The following is a 15,064-nucleotide window of genomic DNA, read 5'->3' as shown; positions in this document are numbered from 1 at the left end:
GACAAAAGAAAGGAATGTGAGAAGGGATGGAGCTGAGGTTGGGTAACATGCATGCTCCCTGTGTGTGGTGAGCCCTCCCCAGAAGGGGCTGAGGATGGAGTGTAAGCAGCATGTAGATGTGATGTTAGTGATGTGAAAGTTTCCATGAGACAATCAGTGATGACATGTATCCCCCGCTAATGATTGTGAGATCTCTGAAGAGAGTAGCCTTTTGAGTACATGATGCAATGATGAGAGTTTGATATTGGAGAGAGTTGAAAGATGACTTACCCTGGCGGAGTGGATGAGACCATTCATTCTCTTACTGCACTGGATGGCGTTTCAGGTGCCAGCCGCACTGACCTCCCAGGCCGGAGAGCTGTGCTTCTTGGATCTGTCCCTTGGGTACAGCGGATCCCTAGGCTCCTGCATTCGTCATATTAAGGCCTTGGGGCAGAAGTGGGGTGCAGCCTTCTTGTGGGTTGGAGCCTTCTTTCTCTGGTCGCCAGGTATCTCGACATGTCTCCTGAAGACAGCTGGGATGGAGAGAGAAATGTGTGTGCTCGGGCGGCGTTTAAATATGACACCCGGACCTTCAACGGCATCAGATATTGGCGGGGCGGACAAAACAGCTCCTGACCAACCAAGTGATTCGGAGAGATACTTGTCTGTGCATAGTTAATGAGCTTCCAAGAGCTGAATCAGATGCGATTTCCCACTATTCCAACCAGCGGTTAACATGCCGTGGAACCCACTCGCCACCACAAAGTTTGAAAAAAAGAAAATTCTGCCCAAGATCTCCCAATGAATGAAAAATTATTCAGCCTTTCTCTGTCTTCAGACAGAATGATCCACTACTGCACATTGAAAATCCCCTAGTATGGGGAAAATATCAGCATATTTTTCATGTGAAAGGTTCCATTGAAAATATCTGAGATAAGAACTGAACCAAAGTTTAAAAAGTTGGAACTGGCTAATAACAAAGCAGAGAATACTTCACAAAAGCCTTGCCTACTGAGAGGGTAAAAAAACCTCTGATGCTGCTTCCAGAAATAAGAAAAAAAACCATTGCTGTGGAACGACTTTCTGTGCAATGTGCACACATTGCTGGGGTGGCGGGGAGGGGGGGTTGCAGGTGGAAATAAAAATTTCAAAACTCCCAAGAGGGCACTGTTCCAATGATTGACTGCTGGCTGGATGATAGGCCTGTCCTAAGGTAGGTAGAGGATGAACGCATGAGGAAGAATCACCTTTGTCTGTAGACAGTAAAAGAAACAACTGATATTTAGATGCCTATCATTAAAACAAAATTTATTTCGGTTTCTATGTTTAAAGGGGAAATATCTAATTACTTTGTTCAAAATTATGATGGTACAATAACAGAAAGTACATGTTGTACAAAAACATAACACATTGAAAATCCTGTTATAGAATTCTTAGTTGTTAGCATACATACGAAAGTGAATTGGATTTCTGGGCCTCTGCTAGTCGCAGTCTCTTGGCATGGTTCTTTCCTTGATAATGTGCCTGTGCCACAGCCGGGGAGCTAAAAGAGGCATCACAGAGTTTGCAGTAATCATTTGCTGTAGCCATTATCACACGACCTGCTGTCTTGGGGGACCCTGACTGAATGGAAAGTAACATTCATCAATAATTCACAAACATAAAGGAGGCAAATGATGAATGTTAAGTCTGCAGAGAGATCCTGTAAATAAAAGAAAAACCACAATAACAGTTATTTCTTATTCTCACATTTCTTAGGTAGCAAAGACCAAAAGAGGCAACATTCACTATTTCTAGTTGTTAAAAATTTGCAATGTTTGCAGAATTAGATACTGTTGGTGCAATTACAATATCACTTTTGTATCAATATGCAACCACTTCTGATAAGAAAAATATACAATTCTATCATACCATGTGAAATATAACTCCAGTGTAGTGTCAGGTCCAAGTTAAAAAGTGTACCAATGGGCTCGCTGGGGCAAGGTTAGATTAATTCCTCCTGCTTTATGAATGTGTATTTAGTTCACCTTTTATTTTGAATGTTCTATTTTGTATAGAAACATTGTAATCATGTTATAGCATGTTAAAATAATGTTATATTGGATACAAAGCTGGGTCTACCCAACAGAACAGCCACCACTGGCAGAACACTCTGAACCTTAAAAAAGAGTGCAGGATTTCTGAATGTGGCTTTTGACAAGATTTTGAACAATGAGCTGCAGTGCACTATCTCCCAGCTTGATATCACAGGTAAGCTAAATTGATAGAGGTTTTGCCCAATGACAGGAGATCTGAAAAGTTCAATTATCAATCCACTCTTGCTCTTCATTTTTGCAAATAATGTTCCACCACCAAAACAAAGAACTGGAGCTTTCCCATAATTTTCTGGTGGCAGAGCCATTTGGATATCTTCTATTAGTTTGAATATTGCATCAGAAAAGCTTCAGAGATACATGGCTGATTTGGAGGAATGGACCTGGAAGGTGAATTCCCAGAAAGTCATAGGGGTCTACAGCACAGAAAAAAGGTCCTTCGGCCCATCGAGTTTGCACCAGTCAAACAAGTACCTAACTATTCTAATCCCATTTTCCAACACTAGACCCTTAGCCTTGTATGCCATGGCATCGCAAGTGTACATCCATATAATTCTTAAAAGTTTTGAGGGTTTCTGCCTCTACCAGCCCTTCAGACAGTGAGTTTCAGATTCCCACCACCCTCTGGGTGAAAAAATGCTTCCCCAAAACCCCTCTAAATCTCCTGCCCCTTACCTTAAATCTATGCCCCTGGTTATCAATCCCTCCACCAAAGGGAAAAGTTCCTTCCTGTCTACCCTATCTATGCCCCTCATAATTTTATACACCTCAATCATGTCCCCCCCTCAATCACCTCTGCTCCAGGGAAAATAACCCCAGTCTATCCTCTCTCTCCTCATAATTAAAACTCTCCAGTCCAGGCAACATCCTGGTAAATCTCCTCTGCGTACTCTCTAGTGCAATCACATCCTTCCTATAATGCGGATTCCAGAGCTGCACACAATACACTAGCTGTGGCCTCCTATTCTATGCCTTGGCTAAGAAAGGCAAGTATTCCATATGCCTTTTTAACCACCTTATCTACCTGTCCCGCTACCTTAAGGGACCGGTGGACATGTACACCAAGATCCCTTTGATCCTTGGTGCTTCCCAGGGTCCTACCATTCACCGTGTATTTCTGTGCCTTGTTTGTCCTGCCCAGGTGTATCACCTCACACTTATCCAGATTAAATTCCATTTGCCACTGATCAGCCTATCCGACCAGCCCATCTATATGCTCCTGTAATCTAAGGCTATCCTCCTCACTATTTACCACCCCACCAATTTTCGTATCATCCACAAACTTACTGAACCTCCTACATTCAAGTCTAACTCATTTATATATACCACAAACAGCAAGGGACCCAACACCATTCCTTATGGAACCCCACTAGACACAGGCATCCAGTCACAAAAACACCCCTCGACCATTGCCCTCTGCTTCCTGCAACTCAGTCAATTCTGGATCCAATTTGCCAAATTGCTTTGGATCCCATGGGGTCTTACCTTCGTTATCAGTCTCCCATGCAGGACCTTATCAAAAGCCTTTCTGAAGTCCACATAGGCTACGTCAAATGCATGGCCCTCATCTACACACCTGGTCACCTCTTCAAAAAATTCAATCAAATTGGTCAAACATGACCTCCCCTTAACAAAACATGCTGACTGTCCTTGATTAATCCCTGCCTCACCAAGTGTAGATTAATTCCATTCCTCAGAATTGCTTCCAATAGTTTCCCCACCACTGAGGTTAGACTGACGGGTCTGTAGTTCCCTGGCTTATCCCTTGCTCCCTTCTTGAATAACGGTACCACATTGGCTGTCCTCCTGTCCTCTGGCACCTCTCCTGCGGCTGGAGAGGTATTGAAAATTATTGCCAGCGCCCCTGCTATCTCCTCCCTTGCCTCAGTCAACAGCCTGGCATACATTTCATCCGGGCCTGGAGATTTACCTACTTTTAAGCCTGCCAGACCACTTAGAACCTCCTCCCTTTCTATGCTAATTTCTTTAATTATAACACAGTCCTTCTGCCTGTTTTCCATGCCCACGTCGTCCCTCTCACTTGTGAATACCAACACCCTACCTACATCTTCCGGCTCCACACACAAATTACCACTATGGTCCTTAATGGTCCCTACTCTTACCTGTTTTTTCATGCCTCCTTTTTGCTCTCCTAATTTCCTTTTTAAGTTCCCCCCTACACATTTTATACTCCTCCTTCTGCTGTTTTGAGCCCTCGCTATCTGCCATAAGCCTCCCTTTTTCTCTTTATCCAATCCTGTATATCCCTCAAAGTAGCTGCTCCCAGTCCATTCTGGCTAAATCATATCTGATCTTATTAAAATCGGCCTTCCCCCAATTTAGAACTCTGATTTCTGACCCATCCTTGTCCTTTTCCATAACAACCTTGAGTCTAACAGAGTTATGATCACAATCAGTAAAATGCTCCCCCACTGATACCTCTACCACTTGCCCGGCTTCATTCCCTAAAATTAAGTCTGGGGCCGCCCCCTCTCTTGCAGGACCTTCTACATACTGGTTTAAAAAGCTCTCCTGAATGCATTTTAATAATTCCGCTCCCTCTAAACCTATCACACTATGACTAACCCAGTTAATGTTGGGGAAGTTGAAATCCCCCATTATAACTACCCTATTATTTTTACACTTCTCTGAAATTTGCCTACATATCTGCTCTTCTATTTCTCTCAGATTGTATGGGGGCCTAAAGTACACTACTAGCAATGTGACTGCTCCTTTTTTGTTTGTCAGTTCTACCCATAGGCTTCATTTGAGGAGCCTTTTAAAATGTTATCCCTCCTTACTGCTGCAATTGATTCCTTGATCAATATTGCAGTACCCCCTCCTCTTTTACCTCCTTCCCTGTCTTGAAGACCCGATATCCTGGAATATTGACTGTTTCAGAAAATTACAGTATGTGCCATTTTCTAAAGAAAGTAAGTCAAAGGAACAGATGTAAGGATGAATTGATGTCAAACCCAGCAGACAACAAAAGGGCCACAACTTTTGAATCTTAAATAGGCCTCCACCTACTTTTTAGTAGGACTCTCACCGAGGGTCTACATCACCATTGTAAATTTACTGCTGCTGAAAACAAAGGCTTGGAGCCAGGATCTCAATTTGTAGGATTTTTCCCCCTTTCCTCACCCTATCCTGTCTAACGAAAGTGGGTGGGGTGGGAGAGGTTAGAATTGAGGTCAGCATAACAAGTAATTGAGGTTTGTCAAAATTCCTTTGTCAGGAAAGAAAGGTAGAAAAACCAAATTGATATAAAATTGAATTAAAGCTTAATTCAGCATATAATCCAGGTGAACACTTAAGTACAGGAGGGTTTTTTTTGGATCAGACATTAAAATAAAGTCCCATCTAAAACTTGCAAGAGCCAATGAACTTCTTTTCTCAAGTGTAGGAAGTTCATCCAACGTCCTGGCCAACATTCATATTAATCAACACCAGCATAAGCTTAGCTATATGTCTTATTGCTGTTTCTGGGATCTCATTCATTCATTTACAAAGCAAGACTGATCTCCCTTCAAAAGTACTTTGAACCAAGGCCTGTTTATTCGCATGAGAAGGGAGTTACTGTATCCCAGTGTCCTAAACAGTATTTATCACTTAACACATCAAGAAAACAAGAAATTGGAATACTTTTCTTCTGGTAATAACCCTGACATTTTTTAACGTACTGGAAGTCAGACTGTAATTGGATTAAGAGTTAGAATGACAGCAAGGGTCTAAAGTCAACAGTAAGAAGTAGTTTTGATATGTTAATGAACCAAGAGGAACTTCAATCAATTAAAGCAATAACAGGAATAGTTTGAATTGATAAAAACAAAAAAACTGCGGATGCTGGAAATCCAAAACAAAAACAGAATTACCTGGAAAAACTCAGCAGGTCTGGCAGCATCGGCGGAGAAGAAAAGAGTTGACGTTTTGAGTCCTCATGACCCTTCGACAGAACTAGTTCTGTCGAAGGGTCATGAGGACTCGAAACGTCAACTCTTTTCTTCTCCGCCGATGCTGCCAGACCTGCTGAGTTTTTCCAGGTAATTCTGTTTTTGTTATAGTTTGAATTGAGTTGTTTTAGTTCAAAGGGGGATATATGCAGGTTGTAAAAAGGTGTAACAAAGTGATGTAAAGATAGGGTAAGTTTGTTTTTACAAGTCTAAGAGCTAAAGTAAAGAATGATTTAATAAATTCTGGGAAGAAAGCATTTCTGAAGTGACTGGTTGAAATGATAGAGAGATCAAAGGGAAGGAACGCATTTAAGGAAATACTGAAACATATGTGAGGCGGTAGCTGCTTAGATCTCCCAGAAGACAGCAAGGTAGCTGGTCGGAACTCTCTGAAGACAGTGTGAACAAGGCCAGACCTGAAGACCCAGGTGTGTCAGCTTCGGAGCACACCCCAAGAGAAAAAGGCACTGTGTGGTAAAAAAATTACTGGAATTCTATAGACTTTGAAATCTATAAGGGTAGTTGTTGAACAGAAAAGGGAAAGGTTAGCTCTGAGGTTAGTTAAGTTAAGATTTGTGGAACTGTTTTAAAGTACTGTTTACTGTGTGATGCCATTCCTGCGTTTAAATATAATTGTTTTTTTTTCCTTTATTCTTTTAATAAATGTTTATTTTACTATAAAACCATCACAAGTAGTCAGGGAAATCATTTCCTGATTTCAAAACCACTCCTCATACTATACAAATTGCAAAAATCGTTTCCCTCTGGGATTTGAGCAGCTCGGCATTTACCATCTGCTGTGCTGTAACACTTAACATAATCAAGATGAATTAACTGGCAATTTACCTCATTTGCTGTTTGTGGGATGTTGATATGTGCTAATTACTGCCATATTTGCCTAAATTACATGAATGCATTGATTTAGCATCAAAGAAAATCTATTGCCTTAATGCATTGTGTCCCAAAGACAGGAAAGGCTTTTATGACGAATAGCTCATGGTTCATGTTACTATTTTAGAGGCAATGTTTAGTTCTGGGAAGATTAAAGTTTAACTGTAAAAAAATGAGATAAATGCAACCAAAGCAGCTTGGAGTCTATTACATGTAAAAATTTGGGTCCACGTTAACTTAAAGGGTTAACAGTTAGAAAGGTAAGACACTAAAACAGCAGTTGGGCTTACTTAGCTGGAGGCATGATGTCTACACTGCCTGCAAAAAAGTGCAGTCCAGAGAGATGTTATGGGAGTTGGAGCTAAACTAGCTTAAAAGCATTCAGTGAACAATGAAAGACAATGTTGTTCTGGAGATGGGTAGAGCTTAAGACAGTTCTCTGGTTTCAATTTAGCTGAGTGTTCGGAAGCAGAGGAAAGAAGCTGTACCAAAAGGGTGCTGGCTATTGACGGCCCCAGGCAGTTAGGGCTCATAAAATCCCCGGGGCCCACTCAGTGCAACTAAGAATGCAGTTAGGACCACACATAGTTTACAGCACACAGAAAAATAGTGGGAGCTGTTCAGTGCAGCTGAGGCTCAGGAAAAGTCCTGGGGAGCTGAGATGGCAGCAGAAGGTTGCTGGTTCCGTGCTGGAGACAGTTAAGGCTCAAAGAAGGCCTGGTAGACAATCATAGCTGGTGCAGCCGGGAGACTGACGTGCGAAGAAACCTGGAGCAGTGCCAGTTTAGTGAAGCTAGTGGTCTGCAAAAGAGTTGGAATTGAGACTGTAGTAAGAGGCAGGGGTGCCGCTTTGTGAATCCCATGGAACACAGTCTCAGAAGAAGAGATTGAACCATCAAGAGGTGAGCAGTTGTTGAGGCAGTCCGAGTCATAGCAGTTTTCAAGGGAATTCAGAAGCTAGATCTTTGAAAGTGAAGAACTGAAATTTCTCATTTTTGTGATTCACAGTGGTCCTTGACATCAGGTTAGGTTGCTGAGAAATCCCTGGGATCTGTCTTGGTTGCATTTGCCATTTAATGCGTGGTGTGTTTGACCACAGTTTGCCTGTTAATTCATATTTAACTCATGTTAATTATGAATGTTACAGTATAAGATAGGCATTGTAGATTGTTTTACTTTGCTGATTTTGTATAGTAACGTTTATTTTGTTTGATTAAAACTGAAATCTTGTGGTTTTATTCTCTTAGTTGGTAACTGGGATTTCAAACTTTGTCTACTTTAAACAAAAAGTTACTGGTCGTTAACCAGATGATAACACATTAGAAATGCAAGTTCATTCATTTTTTAAAAATATCACAAGATATATTCTACAACCCAGTTTGCTCAATGCAGATTAGTGACGATTGCCTAAGCTTTTGTCAATAAATAAAACAAACAACTTCCAGACGGATGACTGCCCTTGGTCTTGTCTGCGTAGGACTCTAAAGATCTATAAACACCGCCAGAAAAAAAAATTAACAAGAATTCGTGTGGTGGCTGTAAAGTTTTGACACCATTCCTGCGATTCCTAATAGACACTCTGAGGTATAAATTTTACACATGATCGAAGGACTGCCCCTCCTATCCAAATGTCAAACCATGCAAAATGGATCTACCATCACATTGTGAAGCTTGTTAACACTGCAAAGCCAAATGCATAGCAGTCTATCTGAAAAGTTAAAAATGCATTAAGAAATCATGGTTTTGAATGTATGGACAATTTCTAAAAATGAGTTAGAAATATTCCATAATGTTACTAGCAGATGCACTAACTATTTACGTTTCCATATGACTCTCAAAAACCTTGGGCAGCCATTGATATGTATTTTCCAGAGGTGATTGACAGACTGTATTGGTTGTCAAGTTGATTGTCAGTATGTCAGACAATACTGAGCAAGTTCATATTGAGCAAACAGTTCCAACAACACCAATATATTTGTGAAGTTGACTTATAGGAGTTGGAAGTAAATTGTTTCCTCAAATCTTTACAAAATCCTCTAGTCTATACATACTCTTCCCAATTTGTCATAGCAATTTTTTTTAAAGAATTTGTGCTCTTTGAGCTCTGGTGTGAAACCTCTTCTGCTCTGAACTGAACTGGGCTTTCCATTAAAATATTGTGCACATTGGCAGGGCAGGCAACTTTAGGTGCCATGCTGGGAAATGCTGAAGCACTGGTTGGTGTATCTATAAGTATCTCCAGAATCTCTTCCATCTCCTCCTTAGAGATGTTTCCTTCATAAAGAATCTCTGTCAGCTTCATTTTGTGATTCATAGGGAAAACTGAAATTAAGCTAGGCGCACCCTGTGTGACTAAGAATCTCTTCAACATCCAGCCCCCATATCTTGCTGCAAGAGCTTTGCAATTGCTATAAAGTTGTCCTGATGTACGACATTAATCTGCACCACTTTATTATCATTAATAAGCCACACCTTTTGTGTAAAGTGCTTGCTGGAATACTGTCAAGGCTGGATTCTTTCATGGGGCCAAAAAGATCCTACTGAGGTTGAACAACCCGCATGCTCAGCAGAAAGTATTTGTGAGGAATCCACAACAAGTTATGCAGCTATGTGAATGCTATGTCAATGTAACTGAGTTAAGTGATGAATTTTCCCAACAGATTTAGTTAGGGCAGAGCAATATCTCTGTGTATGAAAGTCCATAAGATTCAGGCAGTTCTTACTCCATGCAAGGCTCCCAAGTCTTACATTTTACCTCATCTTTTTTATTGTTACATGCTTCTTGAGTGGATGATACAATAGCAATATTTAACTATCAGCCTCTGTCCACTGGTAACACACTTGCCTCCGAATCGGAAGTCATGAGTTCGAACCCCACTCCAGAGATTTGACTACATGATCTATGTTGATGCTTCACTGTGCTATTGAAGAAGTATGTACTGCACTGCTAAAGGTACTGTTTATCAGCTGAGACATTAAGTTGAACTCCATTCTGTCCTCTGGTGTAAAAAATCCCATGGTGCTTTGAAAAGTTGAAGTTTGCAACCAATATCACTAAAAACAGATTATCAAGTTTCTTCATGAAACCCCAATTTTAAATCCAATGCAAGAATACAAAAAAGTGATCTCAGCCCCTCTAATTAGATAATACTTTTAAGTTAGCGGTTTGTCTTGAGGTGTAAACCAGATTAATACAAGATACAGGTAAATGGCTGCTTTGTATTTGTTGCTGATCACACTAATCAGAAACTTATCTGTACATGTCGAATAATGTAACACCTACTGCTACATTGGCTCTCCAGCACTTTGGGATGTCCTGAGTACATGAACAGTGCTATATGTAAGTTCTTCCTTTTCTAAGTTGCAGTTTGTACTGGGAAATTGACTACACAATCACAGTTTTATTGCATACAGTTAAAATTCAATTATAGTGGTGACAAGTGAATTTTACAGCTTTGCAGGAAACAAATAATAACTATAATTTTCAGTCATTTTTCCAGATCTAGATGTTCTCTACTATTAGCATATATTTACATTACCTGGGATGCCGGTGGATGAAGTTGTGTGCCTGGCTGATCTACAAAATGAGTCGCTTTGGGAGCAGCCACACACTGATGCCCAGCATAATAATTTCGAAGTTTCTTTGAGTGGTTTTTACCCTAAGAAAAACAAATTTTAATAAATTATTCGGGTAGAGAGAACATGGGAACACAGCATAATAAACTTATGGATTGTGATACTATACTCACAAAAATATTTTCACCTGTATATAACAAAACATGATTGGTATCTCACACAAGAAACAAATATTGTGTTGTCTCTGTCATCTTTGCCTGCTTTCCTGTAGCTCTTAGGCCTATGCCAACTTTCCACAGACACTTTCTCCATATTTTCATATTCTCCTTATGCTTATCTCAAATTGTCTCCAAAATTAATTTCAAAAAGACAAATTAAAAGAGGCTATGAAAACATGTCTTATATCATTAGAACAAAGTAATTGTCAGGTTGATGTTTGTTGTAACTGCTGAGTTCAGATAAAAGGCTAACTGTGTTTCTCTCTCCACAGATGTTGCCTGACCTGCTGAGTGTTTTCAGAATTTTCTGTTTTTATTATTAATATACAGTATAATTTGCTTACGTGAAAATGCCAGCAGGGTAATTTTCATCACAAAATATCAGAAACTAAGGTGCATGCCACACATGATTTATAGTTATAAAGCACATCAACAATTCTGATATGCATTTCCGCTGGGTTAGGCTTCCTGCTTGCAGCACAAAGTCAGATCACGGCCTCTTGTATTTCTCCCAATCACCAATCACACCAATCACAATTTTTTACTCAGCAGGAGTACCACTGCTGTGGAAATCCTCATTGGTAGTCAATTAATTTCTAAGTGAGAAACAAGATAAAGGTAACATAAAATAAATAAAAAGGAATTGATAAAATTAGAAATCTTTAACAACCATTTTGAACCTGGCAATGGCATCTAGGTATTTTTCAGGTTGCTATGCAACAGAATGTGTAGCTGATGACAGGGAAACTACCTGTCCTCTTTCATGTAAATTCAGACAGAAGCTATCAGGATTTGCATTCTATAGCTTTTTCACTAGGCTTGTTTAGGAAGCTCTCCACTATTTAAGAATGCAAACTCTGACCTCCTTCCATGCTGACAGTTTTGCTATTGAGAACAAACTCTGGTATTGCAATTCAAAATATTTACTTTATTTTTACAGTAGCATTTCAACTAACCATGCATTTGTGGCACAATAGAAATAATGTAAGATTCTTCAGCAATGAAGTGATTTAAGATTTTCAAATGTAGAGATAAACAAAGCTTTTGCAACTGTGAATCCACATTTGCAACTAATAGTAATGTGAATTGTTGCACATTGCAAAGAATGTTTATTTTTAGCATATTAAAAGTTTATAATTTGCATATACTTCAAGTATAAAATTGCATTTTCATATTTATAACAGAAATCTATCTGACCTAGTCATGCTATAACTAATAAGCAATGATGACATAATAACTGCTCAGTCATAACTGCAGAGCAACTCCTATGCCTTAGCCAACTCTATTCTGCTTCCTGGAGGTTTTCTATGTAACTATAAGCCAGTCAAGTGAGGAATTGCACCAAAGGCAAAGTCAAGTCTGCAAGTACAGTCTTTGGTTGCAATGGGGAAAGCAAGGAAGTAGAGGTGGTAACGAAAAGGGCAGCAGGTAGGGTAGAGGGCCTGATATATGGGCATCGCTAGTAAGGCCAGCATTTATTGTCCACCCCTAATTGCCTTGAAAAGATGTTGGTGAGCCACCTTCTTGAACCACTGCATTTCATGTGGTGTAGGTACTGTTAGGGAAAGAGTTCCAGGATTTTGACCCAGTGACAGTGAAGAAATAACAATATATTTCTAAGTCAGGGTGGTGTGTGAGCCTGCTACCCTTGCCCTTCTAGGTGGCAGTAGTCGCAGTTTTGGAAGGGGTTGTTGAAGGAATGTCACCAAGTTGCTGCAGTGCATACTGTAGATGGTACAAACTGCTGGTGGTGAAGGCCGCAAGTGTTTAGAGTAGTCAATAGTCTCCCAATCAAGCAGGCTACTTTGCCCTAGACAGTGTCGAGCTTCTTAGGTGTTGTTGGAGCTGCATTCATTCAGGGATATAGGGAGTATTCCAACACACTCCTGACTTGTTGATGGTGGACAGGCTTTGAGGATTTAGGAGGTGAATTACTACAGAATTCCCAGCCTCTGATCTTTTTTACCTTCTGTATGGCTTATCCAGATAAGTTTTTGGTCCACGTTAGCACCAAGAAGTTGATGATTTTAATAATCTTCCTCTCATTCCACACTCTTATCTCCTCGCCCATCTAATCAATTCTCTCCTTTCCCCTACCTTCTCTTCCGGTCCTCCTCATTAACTGACCTTTCGTTCTCCTGTCCTTGCTTTCATTTCTCCCATTCTGGTCCTCTCCTCTGATAAACCTCTTATCCTTCACTCCTCCCCTACCATTCCTCTCACAGTCTCTCCTTACCTTTTTCTAAACCTTTTGCCAATTCTCTATATCCTTTAATCTTCTCACCCACCGCTCCATAAAAAAATGGATGCGCAAGTATTTCAAAGATTACCTAGCCAGCAAGGTTGGGGACAGGGGACAGTGGGGTTAAGGTCAAGTGAAAATTTTATACAGTTGCAGAAAGGGCCAATACACCTGACCATATATGTGAAACTGTTGCTCATTATTTTGGACTCTGGGTGGTTGAAATGTTGCTCTATAAAGTGTTATGAGCAGGACGCAAGAGAACTACTACAATCCTTGTTCCCTTCTACACTGTCCATAATCAGTTAGCTTTTGAGAGGCAGATGTGTGTGTTTTTTTAACCCAAATTTGTAGTCATTTTGAATAACCAGTGATGGTCAGGCACAGCATGCTGTGCAGGGGGCAGTCAGAGTGCTGCAGAGGTTGGTCTGGAGCCAGTGGGGGGGTTCAAGGATTCGTATTGGGAAGCAGATGGCACAGTCACAGTCAGCGGAGGCACCTTCATCTGGTAAAGTGGGAGCTGGTATTGAAAGGTCTCATGGGATGGGGTGGCGGGAAGATCCTGGAGTCACGGTATATGTGGCCTCGAGAAGAGGAGGGATCAAGTTGACATAAGGCATTGGGACATCAACAGAAAAGGTTTCCGAGGCAGCCTTGGTATCTGGAAGAGACGTAACCCAGTCAGTATCAACACTTCATTTAAGGATAACTTAATAACCTTGTAAATTCTAAAGACCACTCAGGGGATGTGCAGGAACTTCACTCTTATCCATTTACAGGCCTCCACATTTTCATTCTAGCAGAGTGCAATATGTATGAGGAAGCCTAAGGCACTGATGGCACTATGACGTTCATAAATGGGGATGAGGGACAGACCGTGCTGTAGGCACCTATGCTTGTCAAGGGATGTGGTGGAGCATATCTGCCAGATCCTCTGTGTGGATCTCACTTCACATAGACTGGAAGACCATCCAATGCCGGTCACGCTAAAGGTAACTGCCGCTCTCAACTTTTTGTCAGCAGATCATTCCAGGGCTCCACTGGAGTCCTCTGTGGAATATCGCAAACGTGCACTTATAAATGCATCAGGGAAGTGACATTTTCAATAAGGCACATAATTACATCCAGTTCTCCATGGATGAAGCTAGCCAGGCTACCAGAGCAGTGGGTTTCGCACATATCTCTGGCTTCCCACAAGTGCAAGACTCCATCCACTGTTCACATGGACTTAAGAGTTCCCTGGCAGCAGTATGATTTATCAATAGAAAAGGATACTCTCTCAACGTGCAGCTGATCTGTGATCACCAAAAGCAGATAATGCAGGTTTGTGCAAGGTACCCTGGGAACGTGCATTGAATCACTCACAGGTGCCATAGATCTTTGAGGGCCCTCACTGTATTCAGGCTTGGCTCATCGGTGATAAGGGGTACCTCCAAAAGACGTGGCTAATGACGTCTGTTCAGCGGCCACAGAGTGCATCTGAGGACAGATACAATGTGGCACATTCTGCAACATGGTCCTTAGTTGAGCAGGGCACTAGCATGTTGAAGATGCATTTCAGGTGTCTGGACTGATCAGGCCGCACTCTCCAGTACTCTCCACAGAGGGTGTCCTGCATCATCGTTGTCTGCTGTGCCCAAACACAACCTGGTGCTGCAAAGGGGGGGATAAGCTGCCATATGGAGAGATGGAAGAGCTGCACATCTCCTCGGATGAGAAGGATGCAGAAAGGGGTGAAATCCAAGACGGTGAGGATAATGACGCCCCACAGGAAGAGCCCGTTGTATGGGCACAACACGGAAGATGTGCCCGAGAGATCTTCAAAGCGACAAGGTTCCAGGGCGATTAATGTTAAGACTAGCTACCATATGAGTGCATTTCTCCTGTCTCTTCGATGCAGTGTAGACATTAAGACCTTCATTGTAATCCTCAACATCTCAATGAAGGACATCAATCTTAGAATGAAGAGTCACAATCATGCGTAACGATGGCCTCATCTTTGGAAGGCTAAGCACCCCATGGAGCACGTGGCCATTCTGTAATTGGATAAGAACTCAAACTACGCTCAATCTGAAGCAAGTCAAGATGGCGCTGTCCTTGAAATGTTGG

General features: G+C 41.3%; 1 protein-coding gene across 7 annotated transcripts in view; it reads right to left on the bottom strand.

Annotated features, from left to right (window-relative positions):
• The window catches only part of zmat3 (zinc finger, matrin-type 3), a 53,472-nt gene that overhangs the window by 20,998 nt on the left and 17,410 nt on the right, over positions 1 to 15,064 (bottom strand). For 5 of the 7 annotated variants that reach the window (XR_005941328.1, XR_005941331.1, XM_041173839.1 and 2 more), the window contains 2 exons: positions 10,459 to 10,578; positions 1,436 to 1,605 (listed from right to left, as the gene is read on the bottom strand). Coding sequence is in view for 4 of the 7 variants with exons in the window: in XM_041173839.1 (XP_041029773.1) it covers positions 1,436 to 1,605; positions 10,459 to 10,578 (290 nt within the window). In the remaining 3 variants the exon portion in view is untranslated. Of the gene's footprint in view, positions 1 to 4; positions 516 to 1,435; positions 1,606 to 10,458; positions 10,579 to 15,064 lie in introns of those variants that run through there. The other 2 variants (XR_005941336.1, XM_041173845.1) reach the window with 2 other exon arrangements.

This window comes from Carcharodon carcharias, chromosome 2 (assembly GCF_017639515.1).
Source record: "Carcharodon carcharias isolate sCarCar2 chromosome 2, sCarCar2.pri, whole genome shotgun sequence".
Classification (NCBI taxonomy): Eukaryota; Metazoa; Chordata; class Chondrichthyes; order Lamniformes; family Lamnidae; genus Carcharodon; species Carcharodon carcharias.
This window is presented reverse-complemented; position numbering and strand designations above follow the sequence as displayed.